The sequence below is a fragment of the Gopherus evgoodei genome, chromosome 23, assembly GCF_007399415.2.
Source record: "Gopherus evgoodei ecotype Sinaloan lineage chromosome 23, rGopEvg1_v1.p, whole genome shotgun sequence".
Taxonomy (NCBI): Eukaryota; Metazoa; Chordata; order Testudines; family Testudinidae; genus Gopherus; species Gopherus evgoodei.
Genome location: NC_044344.1, coordinates 8,187,161 through 8,200,065, shown reverse-complemented (window position 1 = coordinate 8,200,065; position 12,905 = coordinate 8,187,161). Strand labels below are relative to the sequence as shown.

Genomic DNA, 12,905 nt, shown 5'->3' with positions numbered 1-12,905 from the left:
AGCTTTTGATGCATCTGCTCTTTGAGCCACCCAACAAAGCTTTGTCAGTGTGTGTTTGGAGTTGTTTTCAAAAGTACTTGTTTCCCTATTTCAGGAGGAGACGGTCAGAATGGAGATGGGCAGCAGACCGAGCAGGTATAGTCAGTCGCTGGAACTGGCTCCAAGCTCACGTCTCAGACCTGGAATACCGAATCCGACAACAAACAGATATTTACAAGCAGATTCGTGCTAATAAGGTAAAGAATGGGGGGATTTCGGGATGCTTATTTTTTTCTCAATGGCTGTTTCCTTTCAGAGAGAGAGAGCGGGGTGTGCATGTGTATTACATATTGTTCTGGATGTTGAGGCTTAATACGTCTGGTGTCTGCTGCCACTAGGCATATTGCACAAATGTGGTTAGTTCTAATATTAATTTGAACATGTGTCAGGAACAATTGTTTCATCTGGGGTGACAAAGCGCATACAGATGGCTGCATCGCTTAAGCCAGTGATTTATAACTGTTTAACAGGGCTGGTGCTGAGAGTTGATATTTTATTTTCCACTGCATGCATCTGATGAAGTGGGTTTCAGCCCATGAAAGCTTATGCCCAAATACATTTTTTTAGTCTCTGAGGTGCCACAAGTACTCCTCGTTCTTTTTGCTGATACAGACTAACACGGCTACCACTCCGAAACCTGTCACTATGCAAGGCACTAAATTTAGCTGTATGAAGTGGAAATGAATCAACTTCATGAAAAAACCTGTACAGATACAGGCAGACGACATCTTCCTTTCCAAATGCAAACAGATGGACATCATACCAAAAGGACTGAAGGTAAACAATCCATTACAATCTACGTACCACACAGACTGTGCTGAGAGATTGTGCCCCACACGCTCAAAAAAGCTGCGGAACCACCTGATCAACATCCTATACAGCAAACGGAAAGATTAAGAATGAGCTCTCAAAACTGGATACTCTCATAAAAAGCCAACCTTCTACACAAACTTCCTTGTGGCTGGACTTCACAAAAACTAGACAAGCCATTTACGGCATACACTTTGCTTCTCTCAAAGGGTAAAAGTACACTAAACTATCTAAACCACTAGGTGCCTCAAGGGGCCACAACAGTGGTTTCCTTAACTCACCCAACAATATTGTTAATCTATCCAGCTATACTCTTAAGACAGAGTCTTCTGCCAGCTATCTCAAGGCTTCGTCTTCTGCCTCTCCACCCACACGAACATGATACAATTCTGCAGTGACCTGGAATCCTACTTTCAGTGTTTCTGACTCAAGGAATATTTCCAACACAACTCTGAACAACACACTAACCCACATAAACCTTCCTACCAACACTACAAAAAGGAGGCTTCTGTGTGGACTCTCCTGAATGTCGAAACAACAGACTGGACTTCTACACAGAGTGCTTCCGCCGATGTGCACAGGCTGAAATTGTGGAAAAGCAGCATCACTTGCCCCATAACCTCAGCCGTGCAGAACACTGTGCCATCCACAGCCTCAGGAACAACTTTGACATGATTATAAAAAAAGCTGACAAAGGAGGGGCTTTTGTCATGAATAGACTGGAATATGAACGAGAGGCTGCTAGGCAGCTGTCTAACACCACACTCTACAGGCCATTTTCCTCTTATCCCACTGAGGGTGACTAAAAGAAACTACACCATTTGCTGAAGAAGCTCTCTGAAAAAGCACAGGAACAAATCTGCACAGACACACCCCTAGAACCCCGACTAGGGGTCTTCTACCTGCTACTCGAGATCCATAAACCTGGAAATCCTGGATGCCCCATGATCTCCGGCATTGGCACCCTGACGGCAGGATTGTCTGGCTGTGTAGACTCTCTCCTCAGGCCCTACGCTACCAGCATGCCTAGCTATCTTCGAGACACCACTGACTTCCTGAGGAAACTACAATCCATTGGTGATCTTCCACAGTGGCCAGGATGGTGTTCTCTGGATATAGAAGCCCTTTATGCCAACACTGCATACGAAGATGGACTACAGGTCATCAGGAACAGTATCCCCGATAATGTCACGGCAAACTTGGTGGCTGAACTTTGACTTTGTCCTCACCCACAACTATTTCACATTTGGGGACAATGTATATCTTCAGGTCAGAGGCACTGCTTTGGGAACTCGTGTGACCCCACAGTATGCCAACATTTTTATGGCTGACTTAGGGGACGAGAGCTGAGGAAGCATTGAGGAAGCATTCTTCTAACACCCCTACTCTGCTTGCACTACATTGATGTCATCTTCATCATCTGGACCCATGGAAAAGAAGCCCTTGAGGAATTCCACCATGATTTCTATAATTTCCATCCCACCATCAATCTCAGCCTGGACCAGTCCACACAAGTGATCCACTTCCTGGACACTACAGTGCTAATAAGCTTTGGCCACATAACTACCACCCTATACTGGAAACCTGCTGACTGCTATACTTACCTACATGCCTTCAGCTTTCATCCAGACCACATCGCGTGATCCGTCATCTACAGCCAAGCTCTAAGATACAAGTGCATTTGCTCCAATCTCTCAGACAGAGAGAAACACCTACAAGATCTCTATCAAGTGTTCTTAAAACTACAGTACCCACCTGCTGAAGTGAAGAAACAGATTGACAGAGCCAGAAGAATACCCCAAAGTCACCTACTCCAGGACAAGCCCAACAAAGAGAGTAACAGAACGTCACTAGCCGTCACCTTCAGCCCCCAACTAAAACCTCTCCAGTGTATCACCAAGAATCTACAAGCTATCCTGAAGGACGATCCCTCACTCTCACAGATCCTGGGAGACAGGTCAGTCCTCGCTTACAGACAGCCCCCCAACCTGAAGCAAATACTCACCAGCAACCGCACAACAGAAACACTAACCCAGGAACCTATCCTTGCAACAAAGCCCATTGCCAACTCTGTCCACATATCTTTTCAAGGGACACTATCATAGGACCTAATCACATCAGCCACATCGTTAGAGGCTTGTTCACCTGCACATCTATCAATATGATATGTGCCAGCAATGCCCCTCTGCCATGTACATTGGCCAAATGGATGGTCTCTATGCAAAAGAATAAATGAACACTAATCAGGCATCAAGAATTAGAACATTCAAAAAGCAGTCAGGAGAACACTTCAACCTCCCTGGTCACTCAATTACAGACCTAAAAGTGGCGATTCTCCAACAAAACAAAACAAAAAAACCTTCAAAAACAGACTCACGAGAAACTGCAGAACTGGAATTAATTTGCAAATTGGACACCATTAAATTAGGCTTCAATAAAGACTGGGAGTGGATGGGTCATTACACAAAGTAAAGACTATTTCCCCGTGCTAATTTTTCCCTTACTGTTGTTCTCACTTTCTTGTCAACTGTTTTGAAATGAGCCATCCTGATTATCCCTACAAAAGTTTTTTCTCCAGCTAATAATAGCCCACCTTAATTGACTAGTCTTATTAAAGTTGGTATGGCAACACCCATTTTTTCATGTTCTCTCTATATATATCTTTCTACTGTATTTTCCTCTGCATGCATCTGATGAAATGAGTTTTAGCTTATGCCCAAATAAATTAGTCTTTATGGTGGCACAAGTACTCCTCATTCTTTTTGCTGATACCAACTACCGTAGCTACCACTCTGAAACCTATGTGAAAGCTGTTATAGCAAGTTGATTTTTCTTGTGGGGGTAGTTGAGGGTGAGTGTAAAGACCAGCAGAGCAAGAGAATTCTTGGAAAGAAACAGATCTGTACTTAATGCCCAAAAGGATGTGATTTATTAGTGTATTTTGGACTCTGTCAGATGGTACAAACTTTTAAAGTACCATAGCATCAATATATAGGGCTTTGGAAACTGGGGAAGATTCCACTGGGGGAATCCAGCAGAAATATTTAGCATTTCATGGGGTGAAGGAGCAAAAAAGAGAAGAGCAAGATTCTTACATAAGTGTTGAAAGAGGAGGTAATCGGGAGGAGGAGACTAATCAGAAAATACTACAATTAGGATATTTCAGGTCTAGGTGCAGCTGCTTTTATTTGGAAACTGACTGACATAAGTTTGCTTCCTGTGGGTTATAGTGTCCTACTTGACTTTATACAAAACTTCCACTGTGCTTTTCCATAGGCTCTAGTGGTCTGTGTGAAATGTAACTCTAGAGGCAAACTAAAAATTTTCCATGAGCATGGCTCCTAAACTTGAAAGCAGGAAGTAAATGGGAGAGATGGAAGATTTGTCATCCTATCCCAGACATCCGCCCTAGAGAAGAGCAGGCTTTGTTTTTTGAGTGATCAGAGTGGAGCTAATATTCTTTACACTGTGCAGACTAGCACAAATGTCTGTGGTGGTGCAGCTTCTCCTATTTTGCTTGAGAAGGCATTTCCAAAGGGCTTCTCCGTCCTCAATTTTATTTCTCCCCCCTCACCCAAAAAAAAACAAAACTTGGGAGCTAATTTTAGTGCTCCTGGAAAATAAATGACTAAGTTCTAACTTGAAGTGCTGAGTGAATCCTTCCCCCCCCAGTTCTGCCGAAAACCTATGCAGGTTTTTTTGGTGGGCACTCATACCCATTCACATGCAAACCTAGGTCTCCGGGAAACCCCGAAACCAGCGTCAGTGTGTTACTTGCTGCCTTGGAGCTATTCTTTCAGTCATCATAATGTGGGACGCTGCTTGTGTGGGCATCCATTATACATTTGACAAACAGCAGGTTAAATGGAGGCAGCCAGTCAGGCCTGGTGGTCTGGTGAGGACAGGTTCTGTTCGGGCCCCAGGGTTCCCTGTGCATCAAGGGCAGGGATTACTGGAGTGGCAACATGCTTTGCCCCAGCCAAGGGAGCCACCTAATGTGGTTACTGGTTAGAGTGCCATTCAGTGGATCTGGCACAAACAACACCCATCTCTTATCTTTCTGGATGAAATCAGTTGGTAGTCCAAGGACTAGTGAGTGAGGGGGACATAAAAGTTTCTTGGACATGTATATGGGAGGTGCATTTAAACAGCTGCTATAATTGTATATACTAGAATCAAGTGCCTTTCCTGTTCCAAGTATTGCAGTGTACAGCATACCCACAGCCTGGCACATCTGGGATGATTTAACTCAAAAGTATGTCACCAATTTTAATCATGATTTAGATCAACAAGCAGGAAATCTTGATTCAAATCATGAATTTTAATCATATTATGCTAAACATAAGTACTACTTAGTTATTTTCTAAAAAGTTTAATTCTGATTGGTTGGTAACCATTCAGATAGGTTGAATTTCAGCTGAATATAGTGTTTACACTAAATATGGTATTCCTTTTGCCCTAATGAGGATAGGGAGGAAAGAAATGGTGGTGGAGTGGAAGGATGTGTATTTCCAAATATTTATTAGCAATTATAGAACGCAACTTAAATTATTTAGTTTCTTAATTTTTACAGTTTTTTTTGTTAATATTACATTTCTTATTGTGTCAAACTCTACTTGGATGGGCATTCAAATTCAATTGTGCACAAGCAGCATTTTAGAATGTTTGTATTAAGTAAAGCACACTCAAACGTTCAGGATACATAAGGAAAAAAATGTATCTGGAAGCTTGTCAAAAGATGTTTTGCATATAAAATTGACGTATTAAAGGGTAGTATATCTGTGGTTAGCGAATTGAACTGGTTCTCATTTTCTCACATCTCTTTTATTCAGAGATTGGAAGGGGAAAATAAACTTTCCTTCCTTTACAACTTTGTGGTTTCTTATCTTTGAATAAACTAGTCATTGGACTGAACTAGTTGAATAAACTGAAATGAAGAACGTGTTCTCTCTCTCTCTCTACCTGTGGAAGAGGCTACTGCTGTAAAAAACTGGCTTAGTACTTCTGTATGCTCTGGTTCCAAGTGCTTAGCCTGAGACTTCCACCAATCCAGTGATTTAAGTTTCTTTAAATCTTGGCAACAAACGTACTGCTTTATATTTTAAATTATTGAGAGAGGTTGTCATAACTTCAAATTTTATTTTAAATAGGTTTGTGTTAAACCTTATATTTAATTTTAATCAGAACATATCTAAAAATGGATATTACTTTTTAAGTACACTTTTATCTATACTTGCCGGAACTTGTCCCTCCCTCACCATCCCCCATTCGCCCTCCCACGCGCCCCCACCCCCAAGGGCCTGGGGGCTGTGAAGGAGAAGAGGAGTGATCCTGTTCCCAGGCAGTCAGTAGGCTCTTGGGAGGGCAAGCTTTCTGCCCTCTCTTCTCACTTGCAGGTGCTACTGGGATGAAATTCTGATTTGTCATACAGTACTAATTGGAAGCTGATAAAGAGGAGAGATGGGAAAGAACCTTTAAGCAGGGCCCAGAGTCAGCTCTGTGGCAGAATGCCAACACTTCCCCCTTCTCAGTAGCTGGCCATAGCAAGGAGGCTGGGTTTCCTTGTCAGGACATTTGCTCCTTGACTCTGTCAGTATTCTCCCTCTCCCTCTCCCTCTCTCTCTCTCTCTCTCTCTCTCTCTCTCTCGTAGGGGTTTAGTTCTCTAGCGTATGACGTCAGCGGCACAGAATTTCCCCCAGGAGTATCTGTTCTCTGGGTACATGGAGGTTGTGAAATGGGATGTGCCCATAAAGTAATTTACCGAGGAGCTGCTCTGTCATCAGGTCTTCTCTCTCCTCTTGTACTAGGTGCTGCAGGATCACTGCTGAGCCAACAGTGAGCAATTTGGCAGCTTTTGTTCTAGAGGCTACCAGTGCTTAGGACTAGCACAGAATGTGCCTGGTCACTTGTCCGCAGAGAACATGAGTTGGGAGCTACTTATGCTTGTGATATAGGAAATTTTCATTAGGAATAGCTACTATAGTCTCTGTATCAGGTTTTTCTGGCCAGCAGTGGCTAATACCCTCTTGAATTTGACCAATTTTAGTATCTTCTCTGTGCTCTGAAGGGAAGGAAACTATAGTCTAGGCCCTGCTGAATACCATCCTCCTGTTGACATGTTAATAGTTTGTTCTGCAGAAACTTTTGCCCATGAGTCAAACTTGGCTTATTTCAGTAATGGTGATTTCTAATGTTTTTGTAACATCCCTGTTGTGTGTTCAAAATCACGGTACATATTTAACTCTAACGAGAATGGTTGGTTAGAGCATGGGGCTAGGACACCAGATTGAATACTCACTGTCTCCTCAGCGACTTGCTGTGTGATCTTGAGCAAATAACTTCAGTTCCAGTCTTGCCCTAGTGCAAAAGCGCTAGCCTCTGATTTGTTCTGGGGAGCTACTCAGAGCCTGGAGAAGGAATCTCTTTCCAGGATGCTCCCAGATCTCTGTTGCTATCACTCTTGTCTCTGTTGCCTCCAGTGCAATGTTCAGAGAGCTACCATAGACAGAGCTGTGAAAAAAGCAACCCAGTGAGTTTTTGGATTTTATTGTGTTTACCTGACTTTCTCTTCCCCCTCCTCCTCTCCCTTAGCTGTCTGTCTTTTGGAAATATTTACATGAAAATGTCATAGATGGAGGTTTTTAGAGACTTGTGTTTCTAGTATCAACTTGAACCTGTGAATGAAAAATTTACTTCTTCTGAAAGTCAAAAAGTAACATTGATTCTTGTTCCTTTTGAGGGAATGAGTGCTTGTCTACACTAGGGGTTTTGCCCTTGATGTACATCAGTAGTGCAAATCCCTAGTATAGGTATGCTGTATTGGTGGAAATCCTTTTAAAACACTGCTGTAGTATGTACGAGTTGGCTGTATAGCGCTATTTCCGTGTTTAAAACAGCCCAAATGTTTATGGTACTGTCTAGAAATCTAGCTGGATCTAGTGCAGTGGTTCTCAGCCCAGGGGCTGCTTGCAACCAGTCAGCACACAGCTATGGCCCATGTGACTTCCTTAGGGCCATACAGGCAGTATGTATGTGATTTTTATTTTTATATAGATAGTGTGGATTGCGACCCATAATGGTAAATAGGTTGAGACCTGCTGATCTAGCGGATGCAATCCTAGATGATTAAAGCGAAGAGCATGGCTAGTGGGTGGAATCAACTATTTTTGGATATTACAAAGGTGTGGGTGAGTTGAACTTCCTCAAGATGGGCAGTGCATCTGACATGGTTCTACACACAAAGCTGGCTAACTCATCTCTTCAACTCAGAGAATGTTGAGCTCTTAAGATTCTTTTCAGTGAGAAATCTTCAACTTGGACACAATACTGGGAGAAGATTCCATCTGAGAATGCAAACTATGACTAAGCCTTTTGCCATTTGTTCAGACAACAGCAAAAGAACTTCTCAGGTGAAACCATCCTAAATTTTGTTATGTACGGTGTAAAAGGTACCAGTCAAAATAATAACACAATTCAGTCAAAAATTCTGCAACCGCCATCAGGCTCTGCATAGCTGATTGCAAGGGCGGAGGAGAACATAGCAAGCATTTTACACAATGAAAGACTTTAGAAAGAGAGCCTAAGATTACAAAAGCAATTGAAGGAGATTTCAGATGGATTTGATAGATTACAAGCAGCTGATGCTACTGTCATGGTCTCTATGGAAATCTGGCTGGATCTGGAACCACGCAAGGACAAAATTGAACAAGGATTCGAAGGAGAAGTAGAAACTCTTGGTTACTTAGCCAACATAATTTGATTCCATATTGATCATAGGTTGAGCCTAGAACAAGAATCGGGCTTAAAATATGGTTGCCGTAGGAGTCCTGAATTCTTTTTTTACTCTTACATTTAAAATTGAACTTCCAGATTTCCATTCCAAATCCACATTTTTAAAGGAAACTGCAGAATTTCATTGCATCACAATAGAGCAAAATTGTGAAGTAAATAGTGGAAGACGAGGCAGTTAAATTCAGAATATCAATTTTTATAAGGTCTGTAGTGCTGTCAAGCCCACTCAGCATCAGTCAGGTGTTTTTTCACCATATTTGGATGGTTGAATTTAAACTTCATAGTAAGCTGTATGTTGGAAAAACCAAATATATTAGGTCTATATGTATTTATGGGGAAGTTCAAAGGCTTGTAGGCCTAGCTAGTAGCAAACTTGAGACTTGGGGTTTTTGTAACTTTTTTTGAAATCTACAGATAGAATTGTAATGTCTTCTGTAATGTGTTCCCCCTGGATACCACCGAGCCCTCTGACTCACCTCCTCTCACACTGTGCTTCTGTGACAAACTAACCTGCTCCTGCTCCTACACTCCCACCAGCCTTCATACAGGCAGGATCACACCCAGCTGCAGTTACATGTAGGCTCTGACCAGCCACTACATGAAACAACAATAAAGAGGTTACAGCCAAGATAATCCCCAGCCTAAGACCCCAGAGCTGTACCATGCTGCTCTGGTCAAAGCCCCGACCAATTTATTATTCAATTTGCTCCTCCCTCAGTGTGGAGAGGAATATGCAACAAGCATGTGTTAACCAAGCTGAGATTTTCTCCAGATGCTTCACTTAAAGGCACACTGGTTTAGATAAAGCAAAAAACAAGTTTATTAACTACAAAAGAGATTTTAAGTGATAGCAAACAGATCAAAACAGATAAACTAGTAAATAAACAAAACCGCAAACTAAGCCTAAAACACTAGAAAGGTTGGATATGAATTAGCAGTTCCTCACCCTGGCTATGATACAAGCAGTCTGCCAGATTTCCATACATAGGCTAGAAATCACTTTAGCCTGGGGCCAGCACTTCCCCCAGTTCAGTCTTTGTTCCTCAGGTGTTTCCAGAAGTTCTCTTTGTGTGGGGAGTAAGGTCCCTCAATGATATCACACCCCACCTTTATATAGCTTTACCATATGCCAGGAACCCTTTGTTCTAAAACCAGTTCCCAGCCCAGTTTGTGGAAAAATACAGGTGCCCAAAATGGAGCTCAGTATCATGAGATCTGGTCACATGGCTTTGCTGAGTCATAGCAGCCATCACGGGCTGGCTGAAACATTTACAGTAAGCTATTGATTAATCGCAGTTAACTTGTGAGATTAACTCAGTACTTAATCGCAATTAATCACATTGTTAAACAATAGAATACCAATTTAAATTTATTAAATATTTTGGATGTTTTTCTACTTTTTCAAATATATTGATTTCTATTACAACACAGAATATTAAGTATACAGTGCTCGCTATATTTTGGTTTACTGATATTTGCACTGTAAAAATTATAAATAGTGTTTTTCGTTTCACCTCATACAAGTACTGTAGTGCAATCTCTTTATCATGAAAGTGTGACTTACAAATGTAGATTTTTGTTTGTTACATAGCTGCACTCAAAAAACAAAGAATGTAAAACTTTAAAGCCTACGAGTCCACTCCGTCGTCCTTCTCATTCAGCCAATCGCTAAGACAAACAAATGTGTTTACATTTACAGGAGATACTGCTACCTGCTTCTTATTTACAATGTCACCTGAAAGTGAGAACAGGTATTCTCTTTTTGTAGTGGGCGTTGCAAGGTATTTACATGCCAGATGTGCTAAACATTCATATGCACCGTCGTGCTTTGGCCACCATTCCAGAGGGGACACTTCCTATGCTGATGATGCTCTTTTTAAAAAAAGTGTTAGTTAAATGCTCGTTTTAAAAAAAAGTGTTAGTTAAATGTGTGACTGAACTGCTTGGAGGAGAATTGTATGTCCCCTGCTCTGTTTTACCTGCATTCTGCCATATATTTCATGTTATAGCAGTCTTGGATGATAATCCAGCACATGTTGGTTTTAAGAATACTTTCACAGCAGATTTGACAAAAGGCAAAGAAGGTACCAATGTGAGATTTCTAAAAATAGCTACAGCACTTGACTCAAGGTTTAAGAATCTAAATTGCTTTCTGAAATCTGAGAGGGAGGAGGTGTGGAGCTTGCTTTCAGAAGTCTTAAAAGAGCAACATTCAGATGCAGAAACTACAGAAGAAAGAAAACTAACCTTCTGCTGGTAGCATCTGACTCAGATGATGAAAATAACCATGCATCAGTCTGCTCTGCTTTGGATCGTTGTTGAGCAGAACCTGTCATCAGCATGGACACACGTCCTCTGAGATGGTGGTTGAAGCATAAAGGGACATATGAATCTTTAGCACATCTGACATGTAAATATCTTGCAATGCTGGCTACAACAGTGCCATGCTAAAGTCTGTTCTCACTTTCAGGTGACATTGTAAACAAGAAGCGGGCAGCATTATCTCCTGCAAATTGTAACCGGACTTTTGTCTGAGCAATTGGTTGAAGTAGGACTGAGTGGACTTGTAGCCTCTGAAATTGTATATATATTTTTTTTGAATGCAGTAGTTTTTTTGTACATAATTCTACATTTGTAAGTTCCACTTTCATGATAGAGATTGCACTACAGTACTTGTATTAGATTAATTGAAAAATACTATTGTTTTTTACAGTGCAAGTATTTGTAATAAATAAATACAAAGTGAGCACAATACACTTTGCGTTCTGTTGTAATTTAAATCAATTATTTGAAAATGTAGAAAATATCAAATATTTAAAAATGCTATTCTGTCATTGTTTAACAGTGTGATTAATTGCACGATAAAAATTTTTAATCGCTAGTTTACAGTTGGGTTCTCAAACTTCATTGCACTGCGACCCCCTTCTAACAACAAAAATTTCTACACGGCCCCAAGAGGGGAGACTGAAGCCAGAGCCCAAGGGCTTCAGCCTCAGGCAGTCGGCTTTGGCCTGGCAGTGGGGCTTGGGCTTCAACTCGTCTTTGGCCGCAGCCCTGGGCACCAGAAAGTCTAAGCCAGTCTTGGCGAACCCATTAAAATGGGGTCGCAACCTGTGTTCCCTGTAAGCTGTGCGCTTGGGCGGCTGCGCAGGAGAGATTCAAGTGCTGTGCAGTTGATTGGCACAGCCACGCCCGTCCATCCGGCTAGCAACATGTGTACAGGTGCCTCTCCCCCACTTTTGCAGCTGCTCCTGGGACCTTCCTGCTGGCTGGGCAGAGCCTGGTGGTGGGAAGGAGGGTGCTGACGTCAGGGTGTCCTCCAGCCCCTGTACCCCATCTCCACAGAACAGGGTAGCAGAGACGGGGCTCAAGACTCACAGCAGCTCTACGATTGAACAAGCCTTCGGGTGAGTGAGTGAGCGAGCGCCTTAAATAAACAGCGCACGTTCTGAGACTTTCCCAGCAATGCGCGCACACACTCTCTCTCCCCTGCCCATGTACCCCATCTCTGCAGAGTGAGGGAGGAGAGCATCTCTCAGAAACTTCCCCAGCAGCCAGCACACACCCAGTCTGTGTGTCACACACCTCCCAACACTTGTTGTTACTTCTTGGTACTTCCTGCAATGCGCACATATCTCTGTAATTTTATTCTTTCAAAATGTGTTGCTTTAATTTTTTGACTGGTCTGTGCATTTCATAATTTTTATTTCTTTTACACTTAAATTTAATTCTTTGAGTAATGAGTTCTAAAATACCTAACTTGTGCTGGCTGGGGTAATTATCCCTACTGGTAACTTTTTTTAAAAACATTATAACGTAGATAATTTTTTCACATCTTAGCTTATAGAGCCGAGATATATCTAGCTTTTTTTTCCTTCTGGTGGTGCACAGCTGCACATTATCTTAGTTCACATAACAAAATTTATTCCGCACATGAGTGGGAAAAAATTAGAGGGAACGTTGTTCGTCACTAGGGTGACCAGACAGCAAATGCGAAAAAATTGGGATGAGGGTGGGAGAGGGAGCTATAGGCACCTATATAAGACACAGCCCCAGATACCGGAACTGTCCCTATAAAATCTGGACTTTGGGTCACCCTTGTCATGACCCACTTTGAGGTCCCAATCCAGTTTGAGAACCGCTGCACAGGAAGGCTAAGCTGTTCCACAGCTCATTGTGTTTGATGAGCCGTTGGCAGTGTCTAGCTTTACCATTGTTGTACCTGAAATATAGATCCGTAGTCAATATTTATAACTTCGGATAC

The 12,905-nt window shown here is 42.0% G+C and overlaps 1 protein-coding gene across 5 annotated transcripts in view; it reads left to right on the top strand.

Annotated features, from left to right (window-relative positions):
• KANSL1 (KAT8 regulatory NSL complex subunit 1) overlaps window positions 1-12,905 on the top strand; it is a 176,240-nt gene that overhangs the window by 126,678 nt on the left and 36,657 nt on the right. For all 5 annotated transcript variants that reach the window (XM_030541036.1, XM_030541038.1, XM_030541035.1 and 2 more), the window contains exon 3: window positions 95-236. In XM_030541036.1, the coding sequence (XP_030396896.1) occupies window positions 95-236 (142 nt within the window). The remainder of the gene's footprint in view (window positions 1-94; window positions 237-12,905) is intronic.